The sequence below is a fragment of the Microdochium trichocladiopsis genome, assembly GCF_020744255.1.
Source record: "Microdochium trichocladiopsis strain MPI-CAGE-CH-0230 chromosome Unknown B0I36scaffold_1, whole genome shotgun sequence".
NCBI lineage: Eukaryota > Fungi > Ascomycota > Sordariomycetes > Xylariales > Microdochiaceae > Microdochium > Microdochium trichocladiopsis.
Window position 1 is genome coordinate 2,654,210 of NW_025763544.1, and position 12,595 is coordinate 2,666,804.

General features: G+C 52.9%; 7 protein-coding genes across 7 annotated transcripts; 3 read left to right on the plus strand and 4 right to left on the minus strand.

Annotated features, from left to right (window-relative positions):
• Positions 1-657: 657 nt before the first annotated feature.
• B0I36DRAFT_9929 (uncharacterized protein) lies at positions 658-2,112 on the plus strand. The gene is made up of 2 exons (XM_046163704.1): positions 658-1,627; positions 1,688-2,112. The coding sequence occupies exons 1-2, from the start codon at positions 1,081-1,083 to the stop codon at positions 1,864-1,866; spliced, it is 726 nt and encodes a 241-aa protein (XP_046018462.1). The 5' UTR covers positions 658-1,080; the 3' UTR covers positions 1,867-2,112.
• A 965-nt stretch (positions 2,113-3,077) lies between these two features.
• B0I36DRAFT_9943 (uncharacterized protein) lies at positions 3,078-4,067 on the plus strand. The gene has a single exon (XM_046163706.1). The coding sequence runs from the start codon at positions 3,380-3,382 to the stop codon at positions 3,917-3,919; it is 540 nt and encodes a 179-aa protein (XP_046018463.1). The 5' UTR covers positions 3,078-3,379; the 3' UTR covers positions 3,920-4,067.
• B0I36DRAFT_9950 (uncharacterized protein) lies at positions 3,792-5,128 on the minus strand. Its single transcript, XM_046163708.1, has one exon. The coding sequence runs from the start codon at positions 5,095-5,097 to the stop codon at positions 4,216-4,218; it is 882 nt and encodes a 293-aa protein (XP_046018464.1). The 5' UTR covers positions 5,098-5,128; the 3' UTR covers positions 3,792-4,215.
• A 184-nt stretch (positions 5,129-5,312) lies between these two features.
• Positions 5,313-6,998, plus strand: B0I36DRAFT_310620 (uncharacterized protein). Its single transcript, XM_046152275.1, has one exon. The coding sequence runs from the start codon at positions 5,629-5,631 to the stop codon at positions 6,535-6,537; it is 909 nt and encodes a 302-aa protein (XP_046018465.1). The 5' UTR covers positions 5,313-5,628; the 3' UTR covers positions 6,538-6,998.
• Positions 6,999-7,013: 15 nt separating this feature from the next.
• Positions 7,014-9,619, minus strand: B0I36DRAFT_310621 (heat shock protein). Its single transcript, XM_046152276.1, has 2 exons — positions 8,563-9,619; positions 7,014-8,407 (listed from the first exon to the last, which is right to left on the minus strand). The coding sequence occupies exons 1-2, from the start codon at positions 9,305-9,307 to the stop codon at positions 7,212-7,214; spliced, it is 1,941 nt and encodes a 646-aa protein (XP_046018466.1). The 5' UTR covers positions 9,308-9,619; the 3' UTR covers positions 7,014-7,211.
• On the minus strand, positions 9,525-10,061 carry B0I36DRAFT_344162 (uncharacterized protein; the record flags this gene model as incomplete). Its single annotated transcript, XM_046156234.1, has 1 exon — positions 9,525-10,061. One exon carries the CDS (start codon positions 10,059-10,061, stop codon positions 9,525-9,527), a length of 537 nt encoding a protein of 178 aa, XP_046018467.1.
• An 818-nt stretch (positions 10,062-10,879) lies between these two features.
• On the minus strand, positions 10,880-12,595 carry B0I36DRAFT_9986 (dienelactone hydrolase). Its single transcript, XM_046163717.1, has 6 exons — positions 12,249-12,595; positions 12,044-12,086; positions 11,929-11,969; positions 11,689-11,840; positions 11,481-11,606; positions 10,880-11,401 (listed from the first exon to the last, which is right to left on the minus strand). The coding sequence occupies exons 1-6, from the start codon at positions 12,310-12,312 to the stop codon at positions 10,976-10,978; spliced, it is 852 nt and encodes a 283-aa protein (XP_046018468.1). The 5' UTR covers positions 12,313-12,595; the 3' UTR covers positions 10,880-10,975.

Consider the following 12,595-nt stretch of genomic DNA (forward strand, 5'->3'; position numbering starts at 1 on the left):
ATCGCTGCATCTGGTGGGGCTCGGATCGCTGCACGGGTGGGCGTTTAGAGCAGTACTTAGTTGTGGGTGTGATTTCGATGCCTGTCCTGGCTGCCCCTGGCCACGAGCATGATGGATTGGACATGCCATAAAGTCTACCTCGTCTCGCCAAGTCAGACAGAATTTCATCTGCATCGTGTATATGCAAGATGGAAATCCGTCTGCCAAAAATGCCCAAGCCGGACGGGTGGCCCGACGTATACTGGAGGTCGGTCCCCCACTATGGAGCACAGCCAACATGACTGTCATACTGCGTGAGAACAAGAAGGGGTATGTGCAGCAATTCTGGCAGCACGAATATCTTGTGACGAGGTTTCTTCACTTACAGATGCAGAATCGCCGACCAAGCCATGAGGTTCCGGGGACGTGCCGCCGCAACAAGCACGCACCCAAGTACTGTCCCGGTAGTTCCGCACTGATGGGCCCACCCCGCGGCCATGCCCACCACAGCGCGGAATTGGCAGTCGCCTGCCAAGCGGGACCACTACGGCGGACGAAAGCTCCAACTGTTGCAAAACCCAAATGGAGGTGTGAAATTAATAGAATGACGCCGGTCACGATAGTGGATCTGTACCGTTTAGATAGGAATCTACTCGTTTCAAGCATTTGAGGGTTTTGGTGATGCACTTAAGCAGTCCCACCTGCACCTGCACCTGCACCTGCCTGCATAACACAAACAACAACGCGTAAGTACCACACCATTTCTTTTCGGCCACAATTCCTTCAAACCACGTTGCGCGCAGCTGCAATTAGGTGCATTCGACTCAGAATTGAATTCTGAACACAATGATACAAGAATCATCAATTTTGAACGACTTTTGAAGCTATCGCGACCTTGCACATTCCTGTCGCGAACAGCTCATTCCCACCTCACATCCGCCCCACCTGCCTCCCGAGCTCAACTTTTTCCTTTCCAAAATGTTCCGTTCATATCGTACTGATACAACTTGTTTCAAGCAGATCTCGTCCGCAGAAGTTGTTTGTTAAACATCCAAGCCTATACCACTCGATTCCGTACAAATCAATTCGATTCGATTCAACATGGCTCGCGCAAAGAAGGCTCCCGTCCCTCCTGCCGGCCGAACCAACTCGGTTCGAACCGGTTCGGCTCGTATCGGATCCACTGGCTACTGGTTCACCGGTACCCCGGAGGGCGACCCTTTCAATGCAGATCAGCTCAATTCGATCGGAATCGGATCGTTTACTCTGGGTGGTCAGAAGCTTGATGAAGCCTACAAAACCAATCCGAACATGACCAAAAAGGAATTTGATCAGACTCGAATCGCCTTGGAAAAGATTCTTGCGAGCAACTCCAAACTTGGAAAGAATCTTTTGGTCCAGAATTCAGTCCTTGCACGTCCCATTCAGCTTGTTCACGGCTTGAACCAGATCGATCCGACTCGATCCAATCAGCTCACTGCCGCTGCAGCCTACGTCAGCTGTGCCCCGGAGAATTCTACCATCTGCCGCCAGTGCGCCAGTGCGAGTGCTTCCGGTCCGTTTCGAATGTGCATCAAGGTGGATTCGGACTTCAATGCAGCTTGTTTCAACTGCCAGTACTCTGGTTCTGCCAACCACTGCTCGTTCTGTAAGTAATCAACCTGATTCCATTCGTTCCAGCATCGACCATTTTACTTATATAAATTAGACTCTGGTACCAAGGGTAAAGGCAAGGCAGCGGCAACCGAGTCGGATCCAATCGAATCGATTCTGAACAGCCTTGAAGACTACAAGGCTGGCACTCTCGAGGCTCTGATCAATTCGATTCAGGAGGAATTGGATTCCCGCGCCGACGGTACTCCTGCCGGTAAGAAGCGCAAGCACTAATCCAGCTCGAATCGGCCCGAATCGATTCGATACGACACGTAACGTCTCAGAGCGGGCAATTTCGACAATTCAGCTGGTTTCGACTTGTTTCAAGGCATTTAGCATGGAGTAAAGGGTACATGCATTGATTCCCCGCGGTAATACACAGGAACGACAGCTTGCGAATGGTTTCAGATCGATTTGATATGATCCAACTCGGTATCATATGATTAGTCATAGATCAATAGCAATACAGTGCGATTCAATTCAAAACAATTCGATTTGATATGATATGTGGGGCTCGAAAAAGTTAGAAAATTCCCCCCTTAACCCCTAGCTGCGTGATTGATTTTGTCGTACAAGTATTCAACACGTCGTAATCAATCTGTTTCCTATTGAAATGGCTCGTCCTGAGCTACAACTAGAGGGTCAGAAAGACTTTATTATACAGCGCTACCAGTCCGGCGTACCTCTTCCAACAATTCAAGAAGTACTCCAGGCTACATATTCAATCCAGACCTCGGTATTTACACTTCGACGCCGCCTTAAGCAATGGGGAATCCATCCAAAACAGCAGAGAACGATCATAACCGACGCGCTTCGAATAGCTATTGAGAAATACTTCTTTACTATTGGTCTTTCCGATGATGAGCTCCTACGTCAACTACAGGCGGATGGCTTTACCGTCACAGCGCACGGTGTAGTCAGAATTAGAAAGGAACTCGATATATATCGCCGCTTTACCCCCGAACAGATCCAAAGAAAGCAGGAACAGCTTCAATCGTTCCTGATACAGGAGCAAACAACGTCAAACTTGGTCCGGCGTATGGGAAGAGAAATGCTTTCAACGCATCTCCGACAGAACCGAATCAACCTTCCTCGCGATACTATCTCCCAGACCATTTCGCAATTCTACCCCGACGAAGTTGAAGGACGACGAAAGCGGCTCCATCGAAGGAGAGGCGGTTGGACAAGCCCTGGATCGAATTATATCTGGTCGATTGATGCCTATCTAAAGCTGCAGCCATATGGATTTGAGATATATGCAGCAATTAATGCTTATTCTCGCTATATCCCATGGTTCTTCTACGGAATCTCTACGACTACGGGCCGGTCTGTTCTAGTCCAATACCTACGGATTATCCAGCAATGGGGCTTTATTCCTCGTCGATTCCGGTCGGATCGTAGCGGAGAAACAACCCTTATTGCTGGTGCTCACTTCCTCCTTCATCAAGCTGTTCAGCCGTACTACAGTCCTCAGACAAGCCAGGTCAATAGTGTCAAGCCCGAATCGAACTCATTCCCTGGACAAACAAACCTTCCACTTACAGCCCAAACAGAAGGGACACCAATTCAGTTCCGACATACCTGGATCTATGGGAAAAGCACGCAAAATGTTAAGATTGAGAGTTGGTGGGGCCGCCTCTATGAAGGGCGGTCAATCTTCTAGCGGGAGTACTTTGGTTTCCTTGCTACAGAGGGCCTTTTTAATGTAGAATCACTCGCAGATCGAGTTGCTTTACTCTATATCTACATGCCAATCATCAGGTCCGAGTTTGTTCAGTTTGTACAGACCTGGAATGCTCATCGGATACGAAAACAGCCAACCCGTACCCATGTTATTCCAGGAAGGCCGTGGAGTCTCTTTTTCCATCCGGAACAAACGGGTGCCCAGGACTTTCGGCTGCCACTTGACCTAGATCTCCATCAAAAGCTTTCGATGCTAGCAGATCTGGATGGCTTTGACCCAGACCAGTATCTTCCTAGTACAACAATGGCGGTATGCCAGGAAGTACTTGGTCGAATTGGCAGGCTTCCAAGCCAGATTCCACCAGAACTAGTGAACCAGCCCTTTATCCGTCAGTATCAGTACCTTCAGGAGGAGCTACAGGTTTGGATCAGAACAAACCGTTCTCCAGCGATTTCTCTCCTCCCCCAGCCAATAGGGAATCTCGACTACTTACAAGACTTAATGCAGCGCCACCATATTAGTCTACAAGATACTTGGATCGATATGGAACAGGCCGGTTTAGACTTGATTAAAGAAGAAGATATTGACTTTGAGAGTGAATAGAAACATCGCTAATTTCCCGACTGATCTGACTCAGAAATAGCCGTTGCGGACCTCTTCCTACCCTTCCCTACGCGGCTACGTAAGGTCAGGGGCGGACCAAGGTATGCCCACTTCCCTTCAACTTGCTTAGCTTGAGGCTCTATATCCTGAAAGTGTTTATCTTCCTCTTGTTCTGTGTCATATTTTGGTAGCATTTCGCTACTTTCAAGCTGTTGGCCTTCAGGCCGACTTGATTCCTGCTTGACCTCTACCTTTTCGTCCTCCTCTGCCTTGACTTGGGCTAAGTCCTCGCCTATCTAAGGGACTTCATCAAGTTTCAGAATGTCGTAGTCTGAAAGGGCCGGGAGGTCTGGAGAGAGAGAAGGGGCCGGTTGGACCGGAATAGTATTTAGTTTGGCCTTCTTTGTACCTCGTTGCTTCTTGACTCCTGGCTTCTGGTTCTGTGGTGATGGGATAATAGTTAAGTAGAGGAGATTCAAATAGAATATGTCATCTCCCTTCCGGTCTGAGCCTGAATAGTCCCTGATCTGCGCAATAGAGATTGAGGCTGTCTCGTCAAGGCCTAGGTGTACTACTTTTAAGCAGTTTGAGGCTGGTAGTGGAGCGATAAATTTCCACTGCTTCTGCCGAAGGCCTTCGCTAATCTTATGCGTATCGAAGAGGAACTGAATCAGAGCGCTATGGTCCTCCCACTTCTCATTGATAACAAGTCGTTTCGGGCCAGAGATGCGGTGTTGGTGGAGGATTGTATATATCGGGCTGGGTTCGCCGCAAATAACCTCCTCGTAGTACTCTGCAAAGTACAGTTTGATTCCAATCGAGCAGGTTATTTGCGGTTTCTTCTCTTTTGTCTCTGTAATGCTTTGATCCCGATAGCTTTTAGCTAACTTCGATGAGAGCGCGAAGTTACTTAGGGTCGGTTGATGGAGACTGGTACCAGGGGCTGTCAGGCCTGTAGTGGGCTGCATATGAGTTGAATTGGGGCTTTGTGGGACCGTTCCGGACTGGAGAAATACTGAACGAGGCGGTGAGGCTGTCAAATCGATGCATTCCGGTAGAATAGTCGGTAGATTCGGGAGGGGAATATTACAATCAGGGCAGTACCTCCAGGTTGGGTTTACCAGCTTGATTGAGGTATGAGGCCGCCCGGTCTGGGGGCAGAATCGTGCGGTTGCCATTGCTGTAATGTTGAAAACGATTCGAAACGAATTGAAACCATTTGAATTCTGTGCGAATGAATTTATAAATGACCGGTCTTAGCTTGTGCACAAGCGAGCCATTACAAGGGGATATCTTCATAATTGAAAAACGGTGATTTGCGGCTAATCTGGTTTGTTAAAAGGTGTGAGGGGGTGGGCGTAATAGCAAAAAATGGGTTTTGCAACAGTTGGAGCTTTCGTCCGCCGTAGACCACGCAAAAGTGAGCCTGGCCGCTGCACCTCCCGGCTGTCGGCTCGTACAGTTCAAACGAACGAGTCTAGTCTTGCCAGGAACAACGCACCCTCACCAGTCATCCTCAACCATAACTCTCGGCCACGAACGAACATCGAAGTCACGGAAGGTCACAACTGAGATATAGACTATCCCCTTTTCTTGCCCGCTCACCTACCTGGCGGATTGTCACCCAGCGATTGTGTTGGAAGCTTGACAACGTAATAACGACAACTGGATTGCCTGTCCCCCGTCTCGACACCTACACACCTTGAATCATGGGCTGGCTATGGTCATCAGGAGCGTCCCCGGCGACTCCGTCACCCGCGGGCGCCGCGGCAAACACGTTGAAAGCCAATGCGCCAGCCGCACCAACATCCGCGCCCGCCGCAACCTCCCAGAACGACAGCGCCGACCTCGAGATCGCAAGGTTCCTGTCCCAGATCCAAGCCGACTTCGGCAGCAACAGCGACAGAAGCTCTGCCCAGCGGCCATCCACAACGACGACAACAGGCGATACCAGCAGTAGTACATCACCACCAGCATCTGCAGCCCCTTCCTCCAAGTCGTCCTCGTCATGGAACTTCTGGGGCGGCAGCGCAGCCAAGACTTCATCACAACCCGAGCCCCAACTCTCCTCCTCCTCCTCCATGGCGGCGCCACAATCCACGCAGCCCTCAACAACACGACAACAATCCCAAGCCCAGCAGCAGCAGCAGCAGCCCGACTGCCTAGACCCGGTCTCCGAGTCCCTTCTCCCAACAACAATGTCCTGCCGGCAGGCCTTCGACACGGCGTTCCACTGCAACTCGCTCGGCGGGCAGTGGACATCCGTCTACCGCGCGGGCACAGTCCGCTCCTGCAGCGAGCACTGGGACAACTTCTGGTTCTGCATGCGCACCCGCGCGTACTCGGGCGAGATGAAGGAGGAGGCCATCCGCGACTACTACCGCCAGCGCGAGCTCGCCAAGTACCACGGCCCCGGCAAGCCCAACAGCACGGACGTGTGGGAGGCCCGGACGGAAAAGGTCGAGCCGGGCACGGCGTTCCAGAAGAGATATGTCCAGCCGGACATCAGTGATGAGGAGTGGTGGCAGATGGAGATTGAGCATAGGCGCAAGGTCCAGGAGGAGCTGCAGAGGAAAGATGCCGCCTCTGCGAGTCATGGTGCCGTCACTGCGCCATGATGATGCCTAAAACAAGCTAGATGCGTGCTGGCCGGCTATCTCTGGGGTCTTCCTTGAAGTTCAGGCTGGCAACGCGGTTTTTCACTTTGCAGTGTACGTATAGTGTAAGAGGATGTGACTGACCCAATTCAACGAGACATGCCCTAATCACATTTTGTAAACGTTGAACATTCTTTCTTCTGTTAATCGTGACGACGGAGACCCACTCCAAAGAGAGGCCCGGACGACATTTCAGAACCCCAGACACGCAATTATTCCGGAGGTCATATAACCAGAAGGTCAAAGGGTCAGAAGGTCACAGGACTAGAGGGGTCGGAGGCTCGGAGGCTCAGAGGCTCAGACGGGCAGTGAAGTCGAGTGTTGTAAGAACTTAACAAACCAGTTTTCAGCTTTCAGATAGGGGACAAGTAAAGGCCGCATATGGAATGACGATTGGAATCGAGGACTAATCAAATTGTCACCATGAAGTTTTCAAGTTATTTGGAAAATTATTCTCATTTCATCATTGATGATCTTCCTAAAATACATCCATCATGCAGGTCGTAAGGAACTTTTGCCTGGAAAATCTAATCGCAAAACCCAAATGCCCTGGCCACCATTACTTGTGCCGTCAGGGCGACAAGAGGAAAAACGCCGAATGCAAATCAAAGGGAATCATATGGTGAAGCAGGCATTTAGTCGACCTCCTCGACGGTGGGGCCGTCATCACCACCGGCACCGGGAGCGCCACCAGGAGCGCCGCCAGGGAAGCCGCCGGGAGCAGCACCAGGGCCGCCAGCACTGCCGTAGAACTTCATCATGATGGGGTTGGCAACACCCTCGAGCTCCTTCTGGCGGTCCTCGTACTCCTCGCGAGCAGCCTGCTGGTTCTCATCGAGCCAAGAGACGCAAGAGTCAATCTCGGCCTTGAGCTTCTCCTTGTCAGCAGCGTCAAGCTTCTCGTCGACCTTGGGGTCAGAGAGAGTGTTGCGCAGAGAGTACGCGTAGGACTCGAGGCCGTTCTTGGCAGCGATACGCTTGCCCTCAGCCTCGTCCTCCTCCTTGTACTTCTCGGCGTCAGCCAACATCTGCTCAATGTCCTCCTTGGAGAGACGGCCCTTGTCGTTGGTGATGACAATCTTGTTGGACTTGCCAGTGCCCTTCTCAACGGCAGAGACGTTCATGATGCCGTTGGCGTCGAGATCGAAGGTAACCTCGATCTGGGGAACACCGCGGGGGGCAGGGGGGATACCGGTGAGCTCGAACTTGCCCATCAGGTTGTTGTCCTTAGTGCGCTGGCGTTCACCCTCGAACACCTGGATAAGGACACCAGGCTGGTTGTCGGAGAAAGTAGAGAAGACCTCGGACTTCTTGGTGGGGATGGTGGTGTTGCGGGGAATGAGCTTGGTCATCATGCCACCAGCAGTCTCGATACCGAGGGACAGAGGGGCAACATCGAGGAGAAGGATCTCGTTGGTAGTCTTGTTGGAGGTATCGCCAGACAGGATGGCAGCCTGGACGGCAGCACCGTAGGCAACGGCCTCGTCGGGGTTGATGGACTTGTTGGGCTCCTTGCCGTTGAAGTAGTCGGTGATGAGCTTCTGGACACGGGGGATACGGGTGGAGCCACCGACGAGGACAATCTCGTGGACCTGGGACTTGTCGATCTTGGCGTCGGCGAGGACACGGTCAACGGGCTGGATGGTGGAGCGGAACAGGTCCTGGCAGAGCTCCTCGAAACGGGCACGAGTGATCGAGGTGTAGAAGTCGATACCCTCGAACAGGGAGTCGATCTCGATGGAGGTCTGGGCAGACGAAGAGAGGGTGCGCTTGGCACGCTCGCAGGCGGTGCGGAGACGGCGGAGGGCGCGGACGTTGGTTGACAGGTCCTCTGTGAAATAGTTAGCAGTCTGTTTTCAGAAAAGTGTAGAGTTCAGAGGGTTCAGAGGGTGGAGGGGTCTCAGAGGGCTTAGAGGTCCAGAGGGTCTCAAAACCACAGGAGAGGGTTATGAGGGTATGGAAAGGGGGCTGGAATGATGTACATACTCTTGTGCTTTCTTTTGAATTCATTAACAAAGTGGTTGACGAGTCTGTTGTCGAAGTCCTCACCACCCAAGTGGGTGTCACCGGCGGTGGACTTGACCTCGAAGATACCCTCCTCGATGGTGAGGAGAGAAACATCGAAGGTACCACCACCCAAGTCGAAGATGAGGACGTTGCGCTCGCCCTCGGTCTTCTTGTCGAGACCGTAGGCAATGGCAGCGGCGGTGGGCTCGTTGATGATGCGGAGGACGTTGAGGCCCGAGATGAGACCGGCGTCCTTGGTGGCCTGACGCTGGGAGTCGTTGAAGTAGGCGGGGACGGTGATGACGGCGTTGTTGACGGTGCCACCGAGGTAAGACTCGGCAGTCTCACGCATCTTGGTCAGGACCATGGAGGAGATCTCCTCGGGGGTGAACTGCTTGGTCTCGCCCTTGTACTCGACCTCGATGATGGGCTTGCCGGCCTTGTCGACGATCTTGAAGGGGAAGTGCTTCATGTCGGCCTGGACCTCGGCGTCGGCGAACTTGCGGCCGATCAGACGCTTGGCGTCGAAGACTGTGTTGTGGGGGTTCATGGCGACCTGGTTCTTGGCGGCATCACCGATCAGACGCTCGGTGTCGGTGAAAGCGACGAACGAGGGCGTTGTGCGGTTACCCTGGTCGTTGGCAATGATCTCGATGCGGTCGTCACGGAAGACGCCGACACACGAGTAGGTCGTGCCCAAGTCGATACCGACGGCGGCAACCATTGTGAAGTGTGTGGGATTGTGTGATGGCGAGGTGAGGGGTATCAAAGAAAAAGGTGTAAGCGGAAGAAGGCGCCGAAATGCGTAGTAGCAGTGTTCAGCTGAGATGCGTAGTTGTCAATCGACCCTTATTAGTGTGTGGGAAGATGCAAGAGTGATGCAGAGGATGTGTGAGAAATGGGCAGAGGAGAGAGCAGAAGGGGAGCAGGAGTCTTGCTCTTTAGTTGAAATAGCCAGCGGGAGGTGCCTTGGCCGAGCAACCGGGTTGTGGTGGTGCGTTGCCTGCTGAGTGGTGCGCAGAGCCTTGCTTGCGGCCGGCGTCGTGCTCCTCAGAAGCTTCTCGAAATGTCGCGCCCCACCTTGCCTCTTCCAGCCAGCTCCTGCCCTTTCTATTGGGTTCGCGCAGTGCCCCGCGGGTGCCCGCAATGGCCTCAGGCACAAACTCGGGCAACAATTCAGCCTCGCCTCTCCCAGCGCATTTCCGCAATTGATTGATAATGGGCAGATGCCCCCGTCCACCCCTGGATCTTGAGCTCGTCCTCCCTGCTTTGCACCCCACGGCATCACCGCGATGGTTCTCGCAGTAGCTCGATGAGGCTCCTGTGGGGCTGGAATCACGATGAGTCGCAGCACGCACTGACTCTCCAGGCACTTCCATGGTGGGGTCGTGGAAGGCGGGGGACCCGGTTGACATCACCGCTTCGTTACTGTGGGCGCCCGGCCCAGAAAAGTTTTCGAGGGGCAACCCATTATCCATGCCATCATTGGGCTGCCACCGCACACTTCCTGGGTCCGGCCTTCAGCCCTCCAGGTTCATCTCTTCTGCAGCATACGGCACTTTTCTTTTTTTTGCCCCAGCGTTAGAGATCTGCTTCACATAGCCGGCGCCATCTGGACCTTTTCGTCCTGCGGAAGTGGCAATGACAACACGCATGAGCGACAGGCGCAACTGATGGCATCGGAAACTCCGGGCAGTCCGACGAATTTGCCATCGCTTGCATCAATTGGCCACAGTTTGTGGTTACACACGGCACGAAACTCAGCTGTGCAGAGGCTTATCGCGATATAATCCTGGACGATACTTTCGCTGTCGGGCTACTTGAACCCTGCCCTGGCTGACACGCCTGAGGCTTGCCTGGCGGAAGCGCTGTTAGCACTTGCTCTTCGAACAGCTGTCAATCCATGCATGGGCCACAACTACAATTGAGTATATTCTGCTCGAAGCCAGCAAGTGCTTCTATGGCTCGTGGCCAGAACCACACTGCCTTTGCTTCAAGCTCTCAGGTAACAAGATCGCACGCTCATCAGCTGCATTTGGAGCTTTCCCCAAAATATGTCTCGGACCCACCCGCTTTCTCCACGCCTGCAGGTGATAATAATCACAGCTCCGTGACTCAATGTGACTCTCAACTCGGACGACTCGACCCGAATGGCTGTGCTTTTGGTGTCAACACCTGTGAAAATCACTACGCGGGCTGACGTCGTCCAGATGAAAAGGCACAAAGTGGTTCGTTCATATGCTCTCGTCAGGATGATACAATTGGTGTGCAATATCTGCAGTGCGGGGAAGTTCCTTTCAAGCCCCAGCGAGCTCACCATAGCTCCTGGATATGCGAATGTCGTATCCAGTCTTGCACCCGTCTTGCTCTTAAATATCCTCTTCCCATACGCTTAGCAGACATGCTCAACCTTCTCGGGCTTCCCATCGCGCGGCCCGAGGTCTGTCTTGAGCTTCCTACCAAACAGTTCCAGAAGAACCTCAAAGCACACCTTTGTGATGGCAGGATCATACCGGCCTTTGCTTAGCTCATCCCGAATGAACGCATGCTGGGCCCAAGCAAACTCGTAGAAGCTGAACACAACTCCGGCATCACGGAGCTTGGCCCGGATGAGATCCCGCCCGGCGTCGGGGACGTGCGTGTCCTTGATGCCAAAGATCATGGCCACCTCGCCCTTGAGCTCACGCAGCTTGTCTATCGTGTGGTTACTCTGCGCAGGGCCCTCTGCCGAGGTGTTTGCTGCATCGTGCGGGCCGAGCGTGCGGCTGTGCACGTCCGTAGCAAAATATGCCACGCACGCGGAGATGCGGGGATCGAGCTGTGTGTTTGGTCAGAATGACAGACCACTTACGCTCAATGCGTGATTTGTGGCTAGTGTAGATGCGGATTCAACTCACACTGGCGCGCAGCGCGAGATGGCCGCCCAGGCACATGCCCGTCGCTCCAATGAGGCCAGTACAAGTCGGCAGGCTGAGGAGGTAGTCGACTGTCTTGAAGCCATCCGCATCGTAAGACGGCAGCGTCTGTCCAGACCGTTCCCAGGTTAGCATACCACACTGATTGTGATATTTTGGAGTGTGTCTGCAGGATGCGCTCGAGACTGACCTTCTTGACCTTCCACTCATTACCCTGGTCTGTGCCGGGAACATCATATGCCAGAGCTTCGGGGCCAGTGAAGTCATGATACGAGGACGGGGCAGCCACAATGTAGCCCTGGCCGGCGATCTGACGGGCGAATCTAGCGACGGGACCGGTCACTGGTTTGCACGACGGTATTAGTTTGGAAATCTTATCAAGACGAAGCCGAAATGCTTCATATCTTTGGATAATTGGACGAATACTGACCTTGATAGATTTCACTAAATAGAACAACGCCAGGGAACCGCCTACAAGAAACAGTCAGTCTCAAGTGCGACACAATCCATTCAGCAGACACCACTGAAAGCTGAGTCCGACTTACGCCGAAGGATATTGTGGTATGGTCGGGTGAAACACAAAGATCCCTAAATTAGTACGGGTCGATTAGCACGGCAGTTAGTTAGCCCATCTCAACCATCAGACACGAAAGCGGACGACCCTGTCAAACAAAATCCCATCTGTGGGATTCCATAGCTCCCGTGCATAAGCCGTCGTAGGGGATGTGACGGACAATGGCAAAAACCTACTCATAGGGGTCTCCTTGCCGTCCACCGTGATCTGCACGTCCGCATGGCTCTCTTTGACCAGCATCTTGTATCTCTTGGGAGTGATTCAGTTGACGATTTGAGAGGTGGAAGTGAAGGAAAAAAAGCAAAGAAAAAAAAAGTTTGGTCGAAAATAGGTATTTGGACTATTGACAAGCTTGTCGCAGATATCAACGGAGCTGTCCAAGCAGTAAGAGCAGTAGAGCAGTTGGACTGCCCCGCGCGTCAATCACGAGGGAGGCAGGCAGGGGAGCTGCAGCAGGGTGGGGTAGGTAAAGGTAGGTTCACTGGAGCTTAGAGCTTCGATTGAGCCATTTTGAGGCTCGTAT